General features: G+C 48.2%; 2 protein-coding genes across 2 annotated transcripts in view; both read right to left on the bottom strand.

The window, feature by feature from the left end:
- The window catches only part of CFAP91 (cilia and flagella associated protein 91), a 27,166-nt gene extending 25,163 nt beyond the window's left edge, over positions 1–2,003 (bottom strand). Inside the window, exons 1-2 of the mRNA XM_048504446.1 lie at positions 1,926–2,003; positions 935–1,110 (exon numbers count right to left, since the gene is read on the bottom strand). Coding sequence (XP_048360403.1) covers positions 935–1,110; positions 1,926–2,003 — 254 coding nt within the window. The remainder of the gene's footprint in view (positions 1–934; positions 1,111–1,925) is intronic.
- Positions 1,894–21,786, bottom strand: HGD (homogentisate 1,2-dioxygenase). The gene is made up of 8 exons (XM_048504445.1): positions 21,732–21,786; positions 16,595–16,674; positions 15,382–15,481; positions 12,651–12,775; positions 10,078–10,182; positions 6,835–6,961; positions 5,322–5,503; positions 1,894–2,182 (listed from the first exon to the last, which is right to left on the bottom strand). The coding sequence occupies exons 1-8, from the start codon at positions 21,784–21,786 to the stop codon at positions 2,057–2,059; spliced, it is 900 nt and encodes a 299-aa protein (XP_048360402.1). The 3' UTR covers positions 1,894–2,056.
- Between the last annotated feature and the right edge of the window lie 1,716 nt (positions 21,787–23,502).

The raw sequence follows: 23,502 nt of genomic DNA, 5'->3' as shown, positions 1-23,502 counted from the left end.
TTCCTTTCCAACTATCAGATCCTCTGAAGATGCCAGCCACAGATGCAGGCGAAACGTCAGGAGAGAATGCTGCTAGAACATGGCCATACAGCCCGGAAACCACACAGCACCCCAGATACCAACACTCTTTTGACCACTGGAGGTGGAGTGTTTGGAGACAAACATACAGGGCTATAGAAAGGCTTCCGTTTAATCTCACAAAACAAGCAGTTTGCTTACCATTTTGGAGGCAAAACATGGCCAAAGGTTATAGGGTTGTGGGTCGAGCAGCTAGTAACTTTACCATGCGATGGCTGAAGGCAGTGTGGTGTAATGGTTAACAGTACCAGACTAATGTTTGGAAGACCCAGGTTCGAATCCCCGTGTGCTGTGGAAGTTCACCAGGTGACCTTGGGCAAGCCTAGTCTACCTCACAAGATTGTTATGCGGATAAAATGGAAGAGAGGAGAGAATGTTGTGAGCATCTTTGGGTCCCCATTGGAGAGAAAGGGAATGAATGAACCAAATGCATAAATAATTATACTGAATCCAACCCTTGGTCTGTCTGGGTCATTAATGTCTATTTTATGGGACTCAAGCGATCAAGCAGCAGTGGCGTAGGAGGTTAAGAGCGTGTGCATTCTAATCTGGAGGAACCGGGTTTGATTCCCCGCTCTGCCGCTTGAGCTGTTGGGGCTTATCTGGGGAATTCAGATTAGCCTGTGCACTCCCACGCATGCCAGCTGGGTGACCTTGGGCTAGTCACAGCTCTTTGGAGCTCTCTCAGCCCCACCTACCTCACAGGGTGTTTGTTGTGAGGGGGGAAGGGCAAGGAGATTGTCAGCCCCTTTGAGTCTCTTTACAGGAGAGAAAGGGGGGATATAAATCCAAAAACGCTTCTGCTCAGACTGAGTAGCAGCTCACCGGGGTCTTGGGTGAAGGTCTTTCCCATCACCTATAACCTGATCCTTTCAGCTGGGGACAGAACCTGGGTCTTCGGCATGCCGAGCGGAGGTTATTCCGCTTAGCCACAATGGAGGAATTGCTGATCCAACAGCTGGGAGTTCGACTCGGCCAGGCGATTGGAGAAATAGGCACAGTTAGTGGAAACAACCGGAGGGTCACTTTGCGCTTTTAAGGGAGGCAAACATTTTATGCCAGGCCTTAGACCTCTGAAAAAAAAGGTTTGGATTTATACCCTGCCTTTCTGTCCTGTATGGTGATTCGAAGAAGAAGAAGAAGAAGAGGAGGAGGAGGAGGAGGAGGAGTTTGGATTTATATCCCCCCTTTCTCTCCTGCAGGAGACTCAAAGGGGCTGACAATCTCCTTGCCCTTCCCCCCTCACAACAAACACCCTGTGAGGTGGGTGGGGCTGAGAGAGCTCTGAGAAGCTGTGACTAGCCCAAGGTCACCCAGCTGGCATGTGTGGGAGTGCACAGGCTAATCTGAATTCCCCAGATTAGCCTCCACAGCTCAGGCGGCAGAGCGGGGAATCAAACCCGGTTCCTCCAGATTAGATACACAAGCTCTTAACCTCCTATTTTTCCTTCCTCTACTACTTTTCCTTCTTCTCCCCACAACATACACCTTGTGAGGTTGATGGGGCTGAGAGAGTCCTGAGAGAACTGTGACTGGCCCAAGGTCACCCAGCAGGCTTCATGTGTAGGAGTCAGGAAGCAAATCGAGTCTGATGTTCCAGTGGAGGAGTGGGGAATCAAACCAGATTAAAGTCCACCTGCTCCTAACCACTACATCACGCTGGCACTACTGTGGGATACTTGTTTCATTATCGGTTCCTCTGACAGCCGAAAGGGCAAATAAGTAAATGCTCAGTTGCATTGTGTAAAGATCAGTTCCCTGCAGGGGGAGGCTAGAAGGAATTTCCAACTCTTCTCACAAACAATTCTCAAACAGTTAAGATCTGCGGTTTTATTTTATTTATTTACTTTTCTGGGGCCGTTGGCGGTCACTCGTCCAGTCATCTGACCTGAAATTGTTGAATTTCTGGATGTAGAAGGCGGCATGACCCCGTTTCTCCAGGGGATTCCTTTTGGCTGAAGATACTTCTCAGGGCATTTCACTTGTGTTTGGGATTGAAGTGGCTCTTGAGGGATTCCCAGCACTTGAAGTACGTCTTATCCAGGGATGTTTTCAGGCCCCATTTGGTGACGGCCATGCTCAAAGAAGACTCGAACATGAAAGCCTGTGGGAACAGGGTGGACAGCACACTGACGGAGACTAAGACACATTCACCTTGCGCTCAGCGCACAAATTGCTCTAACAACCGGCTGTTGAACAGATTCTGTCAATGCGCAATTCATTAGGAAGAACATCCCAGACGCGACCAGCAACACCAGAGATGTTTCTGTGTGGTTGGAACAGGGTATTAACATGTTAATTGAGCTCACTGGCTGAGAAGGACTGGTAGCTGGGAGTTCCAGAGGTGCACATGTGCAGAGGTGGGATCCAGCAGGTTCTCACAGGTTCCCGAGAATAGGTTACTAATTATTTGTGTGTGTCGAGAGGGGGTTACTAATTGGTGACTTTGCCACGTGATTTTTGCCTTAGTTACACCCCTCCTCTCAGCAGCAGCGCGCAGAACTTGAAGCAGTCTAGCATGAGGTGCACTGGCGTGCGTGGCAGCCTGCGCCTGCGTGCATTCATTTCTCATCCAAGGACCGGCGCAGCGGCTGCGTCCTTGCCACAACCCCGCCCAGGAATGCCCCGCCCCTGGAATTCCCAGCCATGCCCCCGTTGTGCCCCGCCCAGCCCCATTGGCGCTACACCACAGTTTGAATCCCACCACCATGGGAACCTGTTACTAAAATTTTTGGATCCCACCTCTGCACATGTGTATAGTCTAGATCTCAAGCTTGATCTAGATCAGGGGGTCCCCGACCTCTTTGAACCTGCGGCTTCTGTGGCTGAGCTTCAGTCACACAACGAACATCCTTGTGTTGTGGCAGCAGCTGCTGTCAAAACGACGTTTTTAAAAATCTGACCATGCAATCAAATTTCTGCCTTGCTGGACAAATGCTCCGCTTGACCGCAACCACTTTCTAAACGCACCTGGTGGGCATCAGGAAAAGTGGTGGGCACTGGGGGACCCCTATTCTGATCTGGTTGTAAATAGGAACTGCCCCATGTTTCCATCTTTCCTTCTGTTAGAACAGACCTGGGCATTATATGGCCCACGGGCCACATCCGGCCCGCCGGATGACCCTGACTGGCCCCCCTGCCGTGCTGGGGAGCGAGGCGTCTTTGAAAGCCCCACAGAAGCCGGTTGCCTTGGCTGCCGGCTTCTGCGGGGCTTTCAAAAGCGCCTCGCCCCCCTGCCTTTTGGCCCGGCTCTCCACAATATTTTCTGTTTCTTATGCGGCCCCATGGAAAAAATAATTGCCCACCCCTGTGTTAGAAGGAATAAGATAAATGCTCTGGACCAGAGGTGGGATCCAACCAGTTCTCACCACTTCTCTAGAAGTGGTTACTAATTTTTTCCTGAGTGCCGAGAAGGGGTTACTAAAGCAACCTCCCTGCCCAATAGGGACTGGAGGTGCGTGTGTGCGGCGGCGCCACTGTTTGAATCCCACCACCGTCGGAACCTGTTATTAAAATGTTTGGATCACACCATGGCTCTGGACTGTATGTGTTGGATAGATGGGTTCTGCCAAGAGAAGCCGAGTTTGGTATCTGTGCAGGTGTGCACATTTGTACAGGTTCATTTCTTTCTGTGAATTTTATTCTGCTGTTCCTAACTGATTTCACAAAGGGCAGGGAAGCTGTGTCCTTCAGCCACTAAATAACATATCCAGCATTCATCACCCTTCAAAATCCCACCAGTCTATCTTTGCAGGATTTAAAAATCGAAGCGAGAGACAATTTAGAGTCGACAGAGCTCAGTTGTGTGCTCTGAATAGAGCCCTCGCATTTCCAGCAGGGTATGATCCCGCAACCATTTTTGTATCTATTTAGGCAGATTCTCATAAAACTCATTTCTCAACGCTCCTGAATTTGTGTCCATCTGAATTTGAGCGACTGTTATCTCTTGGCAAGACTTTGATAGGGTTCAGAATTCAACAACAGCTGGGTGCACAAGTGAATCACTGCAGCGTGTGGCGTCACAAATGGGGTACAACGCACCCTTAGTCGCATCCTTTTCCTGGTCTGTTTTGCCTGTGACTTCAGAAAAATAATTTCCCGCTTCTTGCCTACTAGGCTTAGGACATTATCCCAAGCAGGTGCTATGACACGGTTCCTTTACAGAATCTTTGTTTTGGTCCTGTGGCTTTTCTCTGGCATTATGGGCTGTTTGGATAATTGTTTATGGAGTGGGGAAATGCTACTTCCTAATCTTCCCCATTGGGTCACATCCTGTTAAAAACTGGGAGTGAATTCAGCTGTAAACACAAGCAGGCCTGTTAAAATCTAGCAGTGAGTTCAGCCGTAAACACAAGCAGGTCACACCATGTTGCTCACTTCTGTTTTGCATCTCCAGCCTGAGAATGAACTGGGGAGCAGGTTGTAAAGTCTACAATAGACCTGCCCTACCCTGGATAGCCTAGGGTCAGGGGGGAGCAAGAGGGAATTGTGCCCAGGGCACGCGCATGCCCTGTGCCCCCGCTATGCCCCGGAACGCCCCTGCCATGCCCCCACACTGGTACGCCCCCCACCCTGTTGGCGCTATGCCACTGCCAAGGGTACCCCAGTCTCCTCAGATCTCGGAAGCTAAGCAGAGTCAGTCTTGGTTAGTACTTGGATGGAAGACCACCAAGAAGATCCAGGGTTGTTTGCAGAGGCAGGTGATGACAAACCACCTCTGTTCATCTCTGCCCTGACCTGGATGGTCCCGGCTAGCCTGATCTCATAAGTTCTTGGAAGTTAAGCAGAGTCAGCCCTTATTAGTACTTGGATGGAAGACCACCAAGGAAGTCCAGGGTGGCTCCACAGAGGCAGGTGATGGCAAACCACCTCTCTTCCTCTCTTGCTTTGAAAACTCTATGGGGCTTGGACAGATTTATGGAGAAGTCGATCTATGGCTACCAATCTTGATCCTCCTTGATCTGAGATTGCAAATGCCTTAGCAGACCAGGAGCTCAGGAGCAGCAGCAGCAGCAGCAGGCCGTTGCTTTCACATCCTGCACGTGAGCTCCCAAAGGCACCTGGTGGGCCACTGCGAGTAGCAGAGTGCTGGACTAGATGGACTCTGGTCTGATCCAGCAGGCTACTTATTATATTTTATGTTCTTTTGGGTCACTGTAACTTGGCTATGACTTGGTGCCACTTTCTGTCTCTGCTACCACCATGACAGACCAGTTGGCTAAGCTGGTCTTTGAACTTCTTACCATTGTCCCTTCAGCAATCCGCTCAGGCTCCAGTTTGCTCGTACTGGCTTTCTCGAAGCACTCAGCGTCTGGTCCATGGGGTGTCATCATGCTATGCAGGGTGGCCCCTCCTGGTAGAAATCCTTGTTCCTTGGCCTCATAATGTCCTTTGATCAGGCCCATAAACTCACTCATGCAGTTCCCTGCAGAAAGAAAAGACAGGGTAAACATGGGACGTGGACAATATATACCCCACTAAACATTCCCTTCCCACTGGACACAGTGTAGTTGTGATACACCTCTGAAGATGCCAGCCACAGATGCAGGTGAAGCGTTAGGAACAAGTTCTACCAGACTATGGCCACACAGGCTGGAAACCCCACAACAACCAGGGCAAATGTATTGACTGCAAGCTTGGCAAAGGTATTTTGAGAGCAGATCAGTTGCCAACTCCAAACTGGGAGATTCCTGTGGGTGGAGCAGGGTTTGGAGACGAAAAGGGACTAAACAGGATATAATGTCCCCCCTCCAAAATAGCTTTTTTCTTCAGGGGAGCTGATCTCTGTCATCTGGAGATCAGTTGTAATCCTGGGGGAACTTCATAAGAACATAAGAAGTAGCCTGCTGGATCAGACCAGAGTCCATCTAGTCCAGCACTCTGCTACTCACAGTGGCCCACCAGGTGCCTTTGGGAGCTCACATGCATACAGTGACCAGCCATCCCGATTTTCGCAGGACACTCATGCTTTTGCGTAGAGTGTCCCGCGTCCCGCCGGGCTTATGCCATTGTCCCGATTACGGACAATGTCCCGTAGCAGCACACTGCCTTTTGCGGCGGCACTCCCCAGTCAGGAAACAGGGAAGCGCCCCAGAAGGCACTGCGGCAGCCACAGTGCCTTCTGGGGCGCTTCTGGGGAGCGCCGCCGCAAAAGGCAGTGTGCTGCTGCGGGTGCGGGTGTGGGTGCGTGCGTGCCCCGCTTTTTAATACGAAAAATCTGGTCACCTTACACATGCAGGATGTGAAAGCAATGTCCTGCTACTGCTGCTGCTCCCGAGCACCTGGTCTGCTAAGGCATTTGCAATCTGAGATCAAGGAGGATCAAGATTGGTAGCCATAGATCGACTTCTCCTCCATAAATCTGTCCAAGCCCTTTTTAAAGCTATCCAGGTTAGTGGCCATCACCACCTCCTGTGGCAGCATATTCCATATATCAGGATCCAACTGGAGGGTAACAACTCCACTTTTGGGACTGGGGCCATCCCCCGGAGACATGGAAGGTGACCTTCAATGGACCCGGTGTGGCTATTTTACTCATGGAACAAATAAGCATTAATTAATTCCTTATGTTTAGTAAGGTCCAGCCCTTATACAAGCAGAGGAAATATCTCTCATCCAATCAGTTTTCAGCCACATCCCAACAAGGGCCCACATTTTGCGGAATTTATCATCAGCGTCTTGGGGAGACCTGAAATCTTCATACATGCATTTAGGAGATGTTTTTCCACAGTGCGGCGGAGTAAGTGACTCACGTACGATGATAATAAGGCGGACGGAAGGTGTTGGTGGCTACTGCCCAGCGGGGTGGGAAGATGACAAAATCAGCAATCGCTACTCCAGGATGAGTTGATTTTGCGGTCAAGACTGTGAAGATCGAAGGATCCTTCAATTAAAGGGAAAAGGTTGCATGTTGTTGAAATCAGTGCTCACCAGGCTCTTGAAAGTACAACCATGTTTTGTGACTTGGTATAAATTCAGTGACTTTGGTGGAAGTTACAGTCTTGGGCTTAAATGCTGTGGCACAGAAGTTCTCAACATGGTGCCCGTGAGCCTCATGGCACCTATTGGCACATTTCCAGGCATTTGCCGAGTATTTTTAGAGGGTAGATGGGGGACAGGCAGGGCTTCTGATTGGCTGTGCAGTCATTAAAAAAGTTGCAGTCACCCCCACAACACTCAGATCTTCACTGTGGGGCTGAAGGTAAGCAGTTGGTAAGCAAGAAAATATTTGAAACAACGTGTTCATTTAAAAAGATCCTTGAAGAATTACTGGCCCTTTCCGCACAAACCTTTTAAAACGTTTTCAGGCAGGAAATAAAACATTTCCTTTGAGCATAAGCATAAGCATAAGCATTTTATTGTCACTGTGCACGCCCAACGAAATTTACAGCAGCAATCCTTGATGCACACAATTCCAGACTCATACCCCATCCTCACTTTCCCCTTCCTCCACCCATCCCTACACAGCCCCAAACACATCAACACGAAGCCGCAGAGTTCAGCATCGCCACAGCTCTAGAGTAGAAGCTGTCTCTAAGCCTCTTGGTCCTAGTTTTGATAGTTTGTCCTAGTTTTGATAGTTTGGAATACAACATTGATTTTCCTCAACTTTGTTTCCAAAACTTTGTTTCCAGAGGCCCTCAGGGATAGGGCAGTATAAAAATCTAATTAATAAAAAAACAAAACAAAAAAAAACCATTTCATTTCCAGTCTGGAAACGTTTTGTCTGAATCCCCCTTTAAAACGATTCTTTGGTTTGAAACATTTGCAAGACATTTCCTCTTGCTGTGCAGGCATATTAAAAACACTTTCTTTTTCCGGCTGCTGTTTTCCACACCTCTGCGCCAGGCCCAAACTCCCTCCTTGGTGCCATTTTATCGTGCCCCTGAGCTCTCTCGGTTCCCCCTCGTCTCTTATTTTCAACATTTCTGCCTCCCCCCGCCTTTTGGTGGGCTAAATCTTTGAACCATCATATACACGTAGCTACAGAGAATCACAGCTAGGAAGCATTGAAGCAATGAATCATCGACCCCTTCCGCACACGCAAAATAATGCGTTTTCAAACCACTTTCACAACTGTTTGCAAGTGGATTTTGCTATTCCGCACAGCTTCAAAGAGCACTGAAAGCAGTTTGAAAGTGCATTATTCTGCATGTGCGGAATGAGCCATTGATTGTAAAAAATATCCCAAAAAAGGGGGAAAGCACCTCATGGTGGTCATAAATCTTTTCAAGAGGGTGAGTGTGGACAAACATTGTCAATGGGGGGACCAAAAATGTTTTGCAAATGTTTCTGGTGACTTGTGCAGAAAGAGCCACTGTTAAAGTGGATTCCGCACGGGCCAAAAACAGCGGTGTGAAAGCAGCGCGAAAGCGGTGTGAACCCTTTTACGCCATTTTAAGCAGTGGTGGGATCCAAAAATTTTAGTAACAGGTTCCCTCGCCAGCCCCCCCTCAGCAAAGGGGGCAGAGGCGTACCTAGGCAAACCTGAGCCCTGGGCAAAACCTGAGTTGGATGCCCCCCCATGGGCAGCCACCCCACCACAACCCCCCCCCCCAAATTTTTGCACCAGATCATTTCTATATCATCATCACATTATAGAAAATGCCCCAACTCACAAATCTGAACACAGCAATGGTGAAACACACAGGTTCTTTGATAGAGACTGGCGTTCAGCAGAGGCCAATTTACTGGTGGTTCCTGGCCCCTCAATGATGCGGCTGGCCTCCACTCGGGCCAGGGCCTTTTCAGCCTTGGCCCCTGCCTGGTGGAACACTCTCCCTCCAGCTGTCCGGGCCCTGCGGGATCTTGGTGAATTCCGCAGGGCCTGTAAGACTGAGTTGTTTCACCGGGCTTTTGGAGTGTCCGGCCGCTGATCAAGGTGCCCCTTCTATTCTATTCCTCCGGTTTCGGAGTCCCCCTGTCATCTAGGGGACCCACTTTTTGTTACTGTTTGTTTCCCCCTTTTGGGAGGGTTTAATTTGGGGTATGCTGACGCCATTTTTACTGAATTACCGATGTTTTAAATATTTAAATTTTTCAACTTAAATGTTAATTTAATGGGGTTTTGTTTATATATACTGTATGGAATCTGTGTTGTGCACCGCCCAGAGCCCTCCGGGGGTTGGGCGGCATAAAAAAATCCCATACATACATACATACATACATACATACATACATACATACATACATACATACATACATACATACATACATACATACATACATAAATGGATGGATGGATGGATGGATGGATGGATGGATGGATGGATGGATGGATGGATGGATGGATGGATGGATGGATGGATGGATGGATGGATGGATGGATGGATGGATGGATGAATGGATGGATGGATGAATGAATGAATGAATGAATGAATGAATGAATGAAAGGTACGAAAGGCTGAGAATCCATGAATTGCAGTACCTGAAAGGGATTAACCCAGTTCAGGGAGTTACGTTATTAGCCGCAATTGCTATATGGAACCTTCATGTTCAAAGGCAGTATGCCTCTCGGGGAGGCGAGGGCGTGGAGATGGTAAAGCGGACCCAATTAGTAACCCCCTCTCGGCACACACAAATAATTAGTAACCCATTCTCGGGAACTGGTGAGAACCTGCTGGATCCCACCTCTAATTTTAAGCCCTTTAACACCGTTTTCACACCACTGTTTTTGGCCCATGCAGAATCTGCTTTAGAGTTGTGCTTGGCCTGTTGTCGTGCCCTGTGGTAGCAATTTTTGTGACTGCCATCCCTTCCCGTGGCACCTATTCTGAGGTTGCCGCCACCACCCTGAGCCTGAATTCCAGAGGTCCCTTCAGGCTCGAAAAGATTGGGGACCCCCGCTGTGGCCGTTTTAACGTTGGATGACACAGCCGGCCGCCGTAGGTGCCCTCTGGCTCTTCTGAGGCTAAAGGTTGCCTTTCCATTTGGCTGCTGGAAAGAAATGCTGGTCCCCAAAATGGGGCTTGATCCTGCATAGGAAAGCTCAGAACTTACTGCGTGGTCAAAAGCTGTTACGTTGATGACCATGAAGTTGCTGAGATCGTACTTATATGGCGTGTAGTTCCCATGCCAGGCCGCGACATTGAATGGAGAACATGCCTGTAAGATGAAGCAAGGTGCAAAATTAGTCTGATAACCAGAAGGTACAAGAATAGGTAACTGGTACTGCACAAACAGCGACTAGGGTCGTTTTCCCACTTACTTTCTGCTGCGTGCTACTGTCGCCAAGTAGCGCGGGGTCCCCTGGCACTCCCCACTACAGGGGCGGCGACAACGCAGCTGCCCCAACGTTGCCACTCTCGCAGCCCCTCAGCGCGCATCATTCCTGGCGCTCCTCAAAATGGTGCCTCCTCAAAATGTCGTGGGGAAGCCCGGGCGTGCGCCAGAAATGATGCACGCTGAGAGTAGCGCACAGCAAAGGGTGATCATGGTAAGTGGGGAAACGACCTAGGAATGCTTTTCTTACACAGGGGCTGATTAAAGCAGTGACCAGGGCTTACCCTGGGCACTGTCTCCAAACAGCTATACCCCGTCCCCAAACTCCTTGTGGCATTTGTGGCAGGGGTGCAGCTGGGCCAACCAATGGGGTTGACCTGGTTCCTAAACTCTACATGGAGTGTGGGAGGGGGGTGGGCCTTTTCAGTGCTGGCTTCAGCTTGCCCGCGTCCAACTTTACACTGCAGGCGACAAGCCTGCAATTTAAAGCTCGAGCCAAGCTTTGGGGTGGCCACGCTCAAATTGAGCAAGCTGATCTGACCGGCTTCAGCTTTTTACTGTGAGTTCAAGATATGGCTCGTCAACAAGATATAACAGCATTCCCCAAATTTAATCTCAAACCATCCATTAAATACACTTTGGGCCCTTCCCCCTATCTATATAACTTGGACAGCCAGTCACTTAGGAGGGCTTTCACACTCACCAGATGTGATGCTCTTCCCTCAGCAATGCTTGAGGGCAGATATAAAAAAATTCCATATATCGACAGGCTTTGTCCATGTGATATGGGGGAAATAGAGACCCCGACGCATATTTTTTCACGATGCCCCACTCACAAAGAAATGAGGGCAAAACGGTTTGACTCTCTTCCAACATCAATTGTTCTTGACCCTGAGGATTGTGCCATGGAAAGACTATTAGAAGATGCCAATCCGAATATAACCAGAGAGGTGGCAAAATTCAGTGCTTATGTGGTTAAAAGGTGTGGACAAGTAGGGCAATAAAAATAGGAACTTTGGATCAATGATTTTATCTTTTATTCAAATTTTATTCCAGTTTTTAACTTGAATTTATATTATGGTTTGGACAAACAGTCTCTGGAAACTGGTTACCTCAATTTTATTTTGTATCTGGTCTGGAAATGTACTATCTGGATTTTATCTTTGATATTTTCTGGTCTTTGACCGAAATAAAATATTGATTGATTGATTGACTCTGCCCCCCCCCCCCCAGCTCCACCTGACCAGTTTTTGGTCTAATCTTAGAGTTAGAGTATTTGACTAGAATCCAGGAGGCCCCTGGTGCCCCCTCCCTCCCTTTCCCCCCAGGATGGGTGGGCCTTGATCAGATGACAGGCCCCCTCCCCATTTCCCCCCCAGGGTGGGTGGATCACAACCAGAGGCTGGGCCCCCTTTTCCCTCCCCTTCCCCCTAGGCTGGGTGGGTGGGTCACGACCAAATGACAGGCCAGTCACTTCCAGTTTAACCTACCTCAAAGGGTTGCTATAAGAATAAAATGGATCAGAGGAAAACAGTGGCGTAACGCCAAGGGATCCGGGGGGGTGCGCGATGCACTGGGCGCACACCAATGCGGGGGCGTGGTGGGGCGGGCGGGCGGGCGCATGGCAGGGGCACGGGGCGCATGCGTGCCGTGGACGCAGTTCCCCCTCGCTCCAGCCCTGGAGGACAATGCTGTAAGCTCTTTTAGGTCCCCGCTGGGGAGAAAGGCAGAGTGTAAGGGACATGAATAAATTTCAGAGGGGTAGCCACATTAGTACATTGCCGCAACGTTAAGCAGCAGTTCAGTGGTGATGTTAGCACTTCATCAGCTGCATGGCATGTATGTGGCAAACTTCTATACTGAAAAGCAACACAAAAGGGCAGGAGTTAGATGTTAAGTAAAAAAGCGGGTGGGCCAAGAGAAGTCAAGCCAGAGGGGATGAGGTGGGGGTCACTCCCAGTTGTTGACAGGGGTAGGATTAACATAAGGGTAAGATGAGTTTTCCACAGTGTCTTTAGCAGCTGAGTTTGGAAACAAAAAGGTATACGACGGACCATTCAGCAGAATAGCTCTTTGGGAGCTCTAGCCTTGTTTCAGGGTGGCATAAATAGAACTTAAGAACATAAGAACAAGCCAGCTGGATCAGACCAGAGTCCATCTAGTCCAGCGCTCTGCTACTCGCAGTGGCCCACTTGCAACGGCCCATTCCGGCAGAGGAAGGGGACAGACATTGCTTTTCTGCAGCACAATTTTCACTGGAACTTCACCCTGTCAGCTGCTTAGTTCCATCCCACAGCTTATTTTCAGTGAAATCCTTCATGCTACAAACAGACGATGCTGAATTTCCCAACCTGCTGTGCCGCAAAGAGCTTCCCTTGGTACTTATTGATGACTGTGTACCCTTCAGTGACTTGGCGGTCTTCGAACCAGGCAACGGGCACAAGGAAATCCCGTGGGTTAGCCAAACCGTTAGCTCCTGAGGGAGAAAGCAGCAGGTCTTTGTAACATCTTACGTACTGGGTTGTTGGTCTACTCCCGAGTAGCCTCTAATGCAGGGGCCCATAACCTTTTTGAGCCTGAGGGTACCTTTGGAAATCTGACACAGCATGGCCTGTGTGGGGACAAAATGGCCGCCACAGGACCTGAAGCCAGCCACAAAATGGCTGCCCAGCTTACTTTCAATCACACAGCGAGGATCCTTTGTGCTGTGGTGGCTGCTGTTAAAGCCAAAACTCAAAAAACCATGCAGTGTGTCTGACTAACACAATAATAGTGGAAATCCCTAAAACATTACTATGCAAGGGCTACACGCATAGATATATGTTGAAACACGTGAGTTTATATCATGCCATAGAAGTGCAAATCCCAACAAATACAACGTAGTCAAATGAAAGCAAGCAAGCTCCTGAACAGGCATAGCATTAGGCAAACACCTTATGCCACAGGTGTCAAATTCACGGCCCTCCAGATTTTATGGACTACAGTTCCCATCATGCCCTGCCAGCATGGTGCTGGCAGGGGATAATGGGAACTGTAGTCCATAACATCTGGAGGGCTGTGAGTTTGACACCTATGCCTTATGCAATACCTTGCGATAATATAGAATGTCCTGTGATGTTTTTCAGGAAACACTTGTGATGTTTTCCAGGAAATACTTATTGCATGTGAGAATACAGACCAGGTCCCTGCCTCTGGCACCCCCCACGTGACTGAAAGACTGGCGTCAGCGTCCGGCACCCCACCCCCAGCCTCCAGGGATGAGCCCCCTGCCCTGCCCTACCCCTTCACTCCCCTCCGCTGGGCTCCCTGGAATCACGCCCCAAGCCCCGCCCCTGGCCTCCATGCTTATAAAAGCACATCCCGGAGGCCAGCAATTGCTCTCTCCCTAGGCTCTGAGCAGCAGCTGGTGGGGGGTGGGTGCTTGGGGGAATGGCCACGTCCCTGAGCCACACCCCTGAGCAGTGGGGGGGGGGCGGTGGCCGGAGACCTAGTCGTCTCTGGGCGCCATTTTCCCTCGGAACGCCTCTGATTTTTTTATGAATGAGTATATGAACGCATATAATACTATAATATTTGCTATGATAATCAGAGTTTCGTAGACCTCAGAAAGGATCACGTTCTTGCTCTGGTGTGTATGTTTGAACAAGGCTCCGCTTGACAGAAGAGCCTGAGATGTTAAGGACCAAGTGACAGATCTCCCCGAAAATAAGTTTTCAGCAGTTGCAAGCCCTGCAGAAAATCCCATAATGCTGCATGACATCACCCTGGCCCCTTCCACACATGCAGAATAATGCACTTTCATTCCACTTTCAGTGCACTTTGCAGCTGGGTTTTACTGTGCGGAATAGCAGAATCCACTTTCAAACCATTGTGAAAGTGGATTGAAAGTGCATTATTCTGCATGTGCGGAAGGGGCCCTCCCTGTTAGTCTATTCTGTACCTGATACGGGTATGGTCAACATGCACATCATACCCACGGCCAGCACACTTTGTCCCATTGGCCTTCTGCATGTGTTGGCAGTGTGAATGCATGCACACACACAACTCATGGATACAAGTCTTTTGTACAGTGTTAATAGACTCTGTGTGTAAAGCTCCATCAAATCACAGCTGACCTATGGTGACCCAGGAGGGTTTTCTAGGCAAGAGACTAACAGAGGTAGTTTGCCATTGCCTTCCTCTGCATAGTGAATGAGTGGATATGAGGACAGGTCTTGGTTTGTTGCAGGCCCCAGTTGGAGACTGGGCAAGAAAAGGTTTGCCTCCCATTGACTGTGAGAAGAGTATCATTTTCCAGCATCGGTCACTGCTTGCTAATGATGTGTTCGGCCAGTTTGAGATGAGAGCCACATTTTAATGTTCTAAGCTTGCTGTAACCTGCCCAGAGCCCTTTGGGGATTGGGCGGGAGATAGATGGATAGATGGATAGATGGATAGATGGATGGATGGATGGATGGATGGATGGATGGATGGAAAGATGGATGGATGGATGGATGGATGGATGGATGGATGGATGGATGGATGGATGGATGGATGGATGGATGGATGGATGGATGGATAGATGGATAGATAGATAGATAGATAGATAGATAGATGGATGGATGGATAGATGGATAGATAGATAGATGGATGGATAGATGGATGGATGGATAGATGGATGGATGGATAGATGGATGAATAGATGGATGGATGGATGGATGGATAGATAGTGATACTGGTATTCCTTGGCAGTCTCCCATCCAGGGCTGGCCCTGCTTAGCTTCTGAGATCTGAGGAGATCAGGCCATCCAGCTCAGGCCCTTAATAGACCTATCTTCTGTAGCTTTGATCCTTTTCAAAAAAAAGGTTTTCTAAGTTACCTCCACAAGTTAAGGATTTGCTGTGTTTACTTTTTTAAACCTATCCACTCCCAAACCTTCTAGCACCCATAGATAACGCAGAAAACGATAAGGATCCTCTAGCAGTAAATGCACGGAGGGGATTTGGCAAGGCCAGCGTATGTACGGATTGGCCTTCAGGTATGTAACTCTTGGCTTTTTTTTTTACACATTTAATTAAGTTTCCTTAGTAGCAAATCTTTACCGATCGGTCCGAGGTCCGGCAACTCAAAATGTACTCCATAGACTTCCAGGATGTAGCCCCGGGTTTCCCCGAACACTTCCACGCTGAAACGCATTCCTTGCTGGGAGACAAAAAACAAACAAACAAAGCTAGATATTAAAGGCCTGCTTGGGCCAATTGCTGTGGATGGGCATCCGGTCGATCCAGGGGCAGTCATGTACGTGGAGCTGCCTTCTGCTGAATGAGAAAAGCAAGGTCGGTATTGCCTGCTCAGCCTGACAGCAGCTCTTTGGGGACCTCGAGCAGTGGTCTTTCCCATCACCTACAACCTAATCCTTATCAAGGGGGGTGCTGGGAATTGAACCCGGGACCGTCTGCATGCCAAGTGAATGTTCTACCACTGCGCCATGGCCCCTGCCCAGGAGTGCATGAAACACCGTTGACTTCCTTGGATCAGAGAAGAAGACCAGCATGGCTTTTGTTGGGCCAAGCGTGACACCAACACATGGCAGCCGCTGTCATTTTCGGCTTCGGCATTCCTGAAAGTTTTAAGTAGTCTGAGACCATTCTTTCGGATTCCCTTGAATTTAGTGTACTGTTTCACAATTTTCACAAGGGGGGGGGGGTTCGTCAAAGATGGCAAGCTGGGAGTGATGTATTTTGCAATATACTGCAATAGTGCAGATACACCTTAATGTAGTGTTTGGATTCTTGGATATTAATTTATATACTGCTCTCCCCCGAAGAGCTCAGGGTGATGAACAACATCAAATAATATAATACATCATAACACAATACAACACATAACAATGCAGGGAGCAGCAGTGGCGTAGTGGTTAAGAGCAGGTGTACTCTGATCGGGAGGAACTGGGTTTGATTCCCCGTTCTGCCGCTTGAGCTGTGGGGGCTTATCTGGGGAATTCAGATTAGCCTGTGTACTCCAACACACGCCAGCTGGGTGACCTTGGGCTAGTCACGGTTCTTCTGATCTCTCTCAGCCCCACCTACCTCACAGGGTGTTTGTTTGCGGGGGGAGGGAAAGGAGATTGTAAGCCCCTAATATGTCCAGAAACACAGACAGGATATTCTAGCAATAAACCACAACACAGAGGAAAGATTTCTTCTGATTCTATCTGCCACCACCCCTCCAACTGTATGTTAGATGCCTTTTGCTCAGGTCTGTGATGGAGAAAATCCTGTTTTATTCTGGAGACCAGGAGCACCTGTCGCTTACCTGTATGACACAGATCTCGTTGCGGTCCACTAGTAACTTCCCAAATTCTGTAGTGATGAGGAGCTTCCCTTGTTGTGGTACTGGAGGAAAGAAAAGGAAAGTACAACCAAGTTTCAAAAGAATCGGCCCCTTTTCATCCAGGTTCCAACATCCTCACTGCAGCATGTTTCTAGTGAAGATGTCTAGGCCTGCCCCTTGGGGGGCGGAGGGTTCCTGCTGTCAGGGGTGCAATTGTTAAGCTAGCAGCACCAGAATTGCAGAGTATCTTTAGGAGACTCTCCTGATGATACCACCCAGGTTTGGTGAAGTTTGGTTTATGGGGGCCAAAGTCATGGACCCTCAAATGTGTAGCCCCATCTCCTATTAGCTCCCATTGGAAACAATGGGGGATGGGGCACCCCCTTTGGAAGTCCATAGCTTTGGACCCCCTGGACCAAACTTCACAAAACCAGGGTGGTATCAGTAGCAGTTCTCCAGGTTTTCAGTGGGATATCACCCCGTGGATCATAACGACCCGGCTCATTCACAGAGGACTAACTTTACCTTTAATAAGGGCTGTGTGGTGTAATGGAGCAAGAGAACAGAGCCTATGGTTACTGGATTGAAATCCTTCACTGTGCAATGGAAGCCTGTCGGGTGACTTTAGGGGACAATCACAATCTCTTAGTCTAAACTGCTCTCACACAATTGTTGTTGTGAGAATGAAGTGGATGAAGGAAAATAGGGCAAAAAGCCTCTCTGAATCCATAATCAGGAAAAAAAGCAGAATATAAATAAAAAGTAAGCTTAAAAACAATAAGTATAACATGCCAAGTAACTGTAGAAGGCAGCCAGCTGCTCAGTAATATTATATATTTATCAATGCTGAGCCTGAAAAAAAATATTAATTTGTTTGGTATTCTCGGATGACCCCTGCATTTTATGCTGGGGAATGGAGAAATAATAAATTTACATAAGAACTTAAGAACTAGCCTGCTGGATCAGACCAGAGTCCATCTAGTCCAGCACTCTGCTACTCGCAGTGGCCCACCAGGTGCCTTTGGGAGCTCACATGCAGGATGTGAAAGCAAGGGCCTGCTGCTGCTGCTGCTGCTGCCGAGCACCTGGTCTGCTAAGGCATTTGCAATCTGAGATCAAGGAGGATCAAGATTGGGAGCCATAGATCAACTTCTCCTCCATAAATCTGTCCAAGCCCTTTTTAAAGCTATCCAGGTTAGTCCTGAAAACTACATTAGTCCTGAAAACTACATTAAATTTAGAAGTGGTCCCACTTTCATTGAGGATTGCTAACTGTCACATTTCTCCATTTTGGTCTGCGCCCAGATTCCTTAAAACCATTTTATTTATTTTACTTGGAAGATTTATATTCTGTATTCTGATCTCTTCGGTTCTCAAGGTGGCTTTCAGCAAAGGAGCAATAAATTACAATTACGATGTGTATATAATGTCCGTGTTGACAATCGTAAATCAAAAGATGGCAGTGGAATACTTAAAGTACTGAAGCAGGATGGTTAAAATGACAATAGTCTGCATGGATGATGATTAAATTTAGCAATCAAGGAACCATAAACAAAAGATAAAAACCAAAGCAGTGCATCCAATACTGTGTAGACAGAAAGGTCTTTACTTGGTGTTGAATTCTCATCAAATTTGGTGCCCGGTTTATGGGTGTGGTTATACAGTTTGGGTGCCATGACAGAGAACGAACCGTTCCACCTTCAGAAGGTGGCAAGACACGGGCAGATGGTCAAGAAGCAAAAGGATAAACTCCTAGAGGTACAGATGTTGGGTTGCTATACCCACAATACACTGTGACTGATTTAAACTGGACATCCTACCAGAGGCGTATGGGATCAAAACGGCGCCTAGAGACAAAACCTCCTCCAAGTGCCCCCCCTTGCAAGAAGAAGAAGAAGAAGAAGAAGAAGAAGAAGAAGAAGAAGAAGAAGAAGAAGAAGAAGAAGAAGAAGAAGAAGAAGAAGAAGAAGAAGAAGAAGAAGAAGAAGAAGAAGAAGAAGAAGAAGAAGAAGAAGAAGAAGAAGAAGAAGAAGAAGAAGAAGAAGGAGAAGAAGAAGAAGAAGAAGAAGAGGAGGAGGAGGAGGAGGAGGAGAAGGAGGAGAAGGAGGAGGAGGAGGAGGAGTTTGGATTTATATCCCCCTTTCTCTCCTGTAGGAGTCTCAAAGGGGCTTACAATCTCCTTGCCCTTCCCCCCTCACAACAAACACCCTGTGAGGTAGGTAGAGCTGAGAGAACTCCGAGAAGCTGTGAGTAGCCCAAGGTCACCCAGCTGGCGTGTGTGGGAGTGCACAGGCTAATCTGAATTCCCCAGATAAGCCTCCACAGCTCAGGCGGCAGAGCTGGGAATCAAACTCGGTTCCTCCAGATTAGATAAACAAGCTCTTAACCTCCTACGCCACTACGCCCCTGCACATCCCTGCTGGCAGCTCCTGCTGGGAGCCTGGCTGCAGGGAGCCCGGGATGGCAGAACGCCCCACCCCCATCTGCGGAGCATGTGGAGTTGGGCCTCCACCAGCCCTGCCTCCTGGTTTGCATGAAGATCAGGGATCTGGCCCCGCCCCCTGCTTTTAGTAGGCCCAGTCCTGCCTTGGACTATGCTTTCAAGTTATGGTGATATTTCAACAACATACCCACGAGCCTTTGCTAAATATGCAAATTTGTAATTTGCATATTTAGCAAAGGCTCATGGGTATGTTGTTGAAATGCTCACCATAACTTGAAAACATAGTCCAAGGCACTGACCCACCCCCACTTACTTTAATTTAGCCAGAAGCCGGCTGAAAAAAGCAGCCTCCTCCGGCTAGGCTGTTTCGGCGCCGCTCCCTCAGGGAGGCTAACTCGCTAGTCAGGTGGGGGGCTGATTTTGCGCTCCCCCATGTGACCAGATGACATGCACCCATGTCCCCGGGCAGATACGCCACTGCATTCTTTCCCAATGGAAAGAATCGTGATTTCATTTTGTTCAAAATATCCTCCTGTGAATCTCTTTGAAATGTACTGAATTGTCAGGAAGCATTTAGAACACTCATGGATCCAGATCTGCAGATATTTATAATGGTCTGAGAAACTCGCAGAGCTCAGATTCTTATAGAATGGGTCCCGTTGGCATCAGGCAGAATTGTGGGGTAAAACATCATGCAAATGCAGAGGTGTGAGATGATCTTGATTGGCATCCCAGTGGCAAGAAAACGTTTTCACATGGATTAATTTTTCCAGCCTACACGTTTAAACGATTGCTACAGAAATTGCTTTATTTTGGGTTAGGTCACCGCTACCCTAGATTGATTTTACATCTCAATGGGTACTTTGTTCCACAGAAAGATGATAATAGGGTTGTATAGTCCTCTTCCACAGAACAAAGCATGCCAGATCTTCTTTGTTGTAGAATGCTCCACCGGGGTCCTAGTGCCAGCCTGACCCTGCTCCCCGCATCCATTTGAAAGTTTGATGATAGCCATTCAGTGAACTATGAATGCTCATGTATCAAAGCACCCTACCTCTCCCGCTCTGATCTGGCCACAGTGATCCATGCCACGGTCACCTCTAGGTTAGACTACTGTAACTCGCTCTACGCGGGCTTACCTTTAGCCATGATCCGGAAATTGAAGCTCGTGCAAAATGCGGCAGCCAGGTTGCTGGCGGGAACATCTATTAGGGACCGGATTACTCCGGTCCTGCACCAACTACACTGGCTGCCGATCGAGTACCGGGTCATGTTTAAAGTTCTGGTTTTGACCTTTAAAGCTATTCGTGGCCTTGGACCAGCATATCTACGGGACCGTCTCTCCCTATATCGCCCTGCTAGGCCCCTCCGCTCCTCGGAGGCGGACCTTCTGGTGATCCCTGGCCCCAAAGTGGTCCGGCTGGCCTCCACAAGGGCCAGGGCATTTACGGCCCTACCTGGTGGAACAGGCTCCCAAGTGAGATCAGGGCCCTGCGGGACATACAGAGTTTCCGCAGGGCCTGCAAAACGGACCTGTTCCGCCAGGCTTTTGGCCAGCCGGGATAACATCTCACTTCTGTGATAAATATCTGGCCTCCGTGGGTGCAAGAGTGGGGAAGGGGAAACAATTTTAATCGCCATCTGAATTTTTATAATTTATATATGGTTTTAACTGGGATGAATGTGAAATGGATTTTAACTGTTTTTATGTAATTGATGGACACCGCCCTGAGCCCTTCGGGGAAGGGCGGCATAGAAGCTTAATAAAATAAATAAAAAAAATAAAAATAAATAATGCACAAAATAATGGTTTTGACAAAGGTAGCATGTAAAAATGAATGACAATTCTAATATTCTTTCAGCACTATAATCTAATGGTGAAGGATACCATTTTCTCCACTGCTGGACCTCAACCGACCAAATTATCATCTTTCTGTGGAACTGTGCCTAGACCGACTATGTTTATGGGGTCATTTGTCTCAACCTTCGCCAATCATCTACACTTTACCCCAGCAAGTTGGGTACTCGTTTTACCAACCTTGGAAGGACAGAAGGCTGAGTCGACCTTGAGCCGGCTCCCTGAATCCAACTTCTGTCGGGATCGAACTCAGTTCTTGAGCAGAGCTTTGCCTGCACATCTGCAGCTTACCACTTTGGGTCACAAGGCTAAGCATTGGTTCTTTTGACATGCATTTATTGATTAACTTTCTCCATCCATCCATCCATCCATCCATCCATCCATCCATCCATCCATCCATCCATCCATCCATCCATCCATCCATCCATCCATCCATCCATCCATCCATCCATCCATCCATCCATCCATCCATCCATCCATCCATCCATCCATCCATCCATCCATCAATCCATCCATCCATCCATCCATCCATCCATCCATCCATCCATCCATCCATCCATCCATCCATCCATCCATCCATCCATCCATCCATCCATCCATCCATCCATCCATCCATCCATCCATCCATCCATCCATCCATCCATCCATCCATCCATCCATCCATCCATCCATCCATCCATCCATCCATCCATCCATCCATGTTGCAAACCTCTAAGATTCTTCCAACCGCCTACATTTCCATACTTCAATTTTACGTAAGGTAGCAATAACAGTCCACAAAAGAGCAGAGGTTTTTTTTTTTTTAAACAGACACTCACCAATCAGAAAATCCCCATCTGAATTGTAAAAGCATCTGTGAAGAAAGAAGAACATTTGATTTGGGCTCGTACGATGGGTGGCTTTGCCGGATGGATTCTCGAGTCATCTCAGAACACACAGCAACATTCTGCATCCTGCCAGAGGAGTTTGAGTCCTTGTCCTTGAAATGCGGGGGAGGGTTTTCATGTTGCTGGTTTCAGCTCAGATGAGTCGGCTGAGCACCAAATCAGGAAGCAACCCCGTTCAAACCCCAGGACTTTTTTTGCAAATAATTAGTGCTGAGGCAGATGCTCTCTTGTCAGCAGACATACCCTGTGTTTCCCTGAATATAAGACATCCCCGGAAAATAAGACGTAGTAGAGGTTTTGCTGAAGTGCGAAATATAAGGCATCCCCCGAAAGTAAGATGTAGCAAAGTTTTTGTTTGGAAGCATGCCTGACGAACAGAATACAGAAAAATAAGACATCCCCTGAAAATAAGACATAGCGCATCTTTGGGAGCAAAAATTAATATAAGACACTGTTTTATATTCGGGGAAACACGGTATATTGTCCATTTGCGCTTTGGTTAAAAAATTGGATCCTGACCTGGATGGCCCAGGCCGGTCAATCTCATCAGTTCTTGGAAGCTAAACAGGGTCAGCCCTGATTAATATTTGGATGGGAGACAGCCCAAGAAGTTGCTACATAGAGCCAGGCTAGAGAGCGAGGCAGCAGGCAAGCAAGGAGGCAGACCACCAAGCAAAACAGCGATGCAGCGATGCAGCAGGCGAGCATATGGAACTGCTTCTCATGCATACCCAACACTCCAAGAAACTCAATCAGGGGACACAGCAGTTCAGTTGATGAGGATGAGCTGGAAGTCTCTCCTCATTTAATCTTTGTCAAAGGGTTTGTAAACAGAGACGATTGCAAACACAATCACAGCCTCCAAACACCATTGTCCAAATGAAGCTCAAAGATTTATTGGCAAAAATTCCCCAAGGTTAAATAATCAGCTCCCCATGTAATATGTCAAGAGATAGTAAATACAAAATTAACACTCTGAGTCACAGAGGTTTAGGGACAGTGGCAGAGCTGCAAGGGGACAAGGGTTTTTTTTGCATGTTGCACTGTACGTGCGCCTGGGCACGTGTGAAAATTACCCCCACCTGCTTCTCCCCTGTCCCTGTCCCACCAGCCTGGCCCATTTTCAGCTGACAGAAAGCTGAAGCCGAAGCCAGGATTTGGGAGAAGAAAGAGAGGGGGAAAGGAGCTGGGATTGGAAATCTCTGTTCCTGTCCCATTGGGGAATTATGTGTAAAGTGCCATCAAGCCACAGCCAACTTCTGGTGACCTCGCAGAGTTTTCAAGGCAAGAGACTGTAAGAATTGGTTTGCCGTTGCCTTCTTCGGCATAGCAACCTTGGAATTCCTTGGTGGTCTCCCATCCAAATACTAACCCGGTCCAACCCTGCTTAGCTTTCAAGATATGATGAAATTGGAGTAGCCTGGGCCACCCAGGTCAGAACCCATTGTGTACTGCATTTCCCCTAATGGCTGAGCCCCCCCTGAAAATAAGCAAGCATGCAAGTGCTGTATACTGGCAAACTGGTGTAGCCCCTATGGCTGATCCCTGGTCCGCATCTCATTTTTGTCACATATTCGATAAGTGACCTTCAGGAAGTCTCAGCCACCCTATCTCCAGACAACACTGTCTTATTTTACAGGGTTGTTGTAAGGATTACAAGCCAATGCATGTCATGTACTTTTGAACACTGAAAGCTCTCTAT

Source organism: Sphaerodactylus townsendi, linkage group LG07 (assembly GCF_021028975.2).
Source record: "Sphaerodactylus townsendi isolate TG3544 linkage group LG07, MPM_Stown_v2.3, whole genome shotgun sequence".
In the NCBI taxonomy this organism is placed as follows: Eukaryota; Metazoa; Chordata; class Lepidosauria; order Squamata; family Sphaerodactylidae; genus Sphaerodactylus; species Sphaerodactylus townsendi.
Note: the sequence above shows the minus strand (reverse complement) of the source record. Positions and strands in the feature narration are given on the sequence as shown.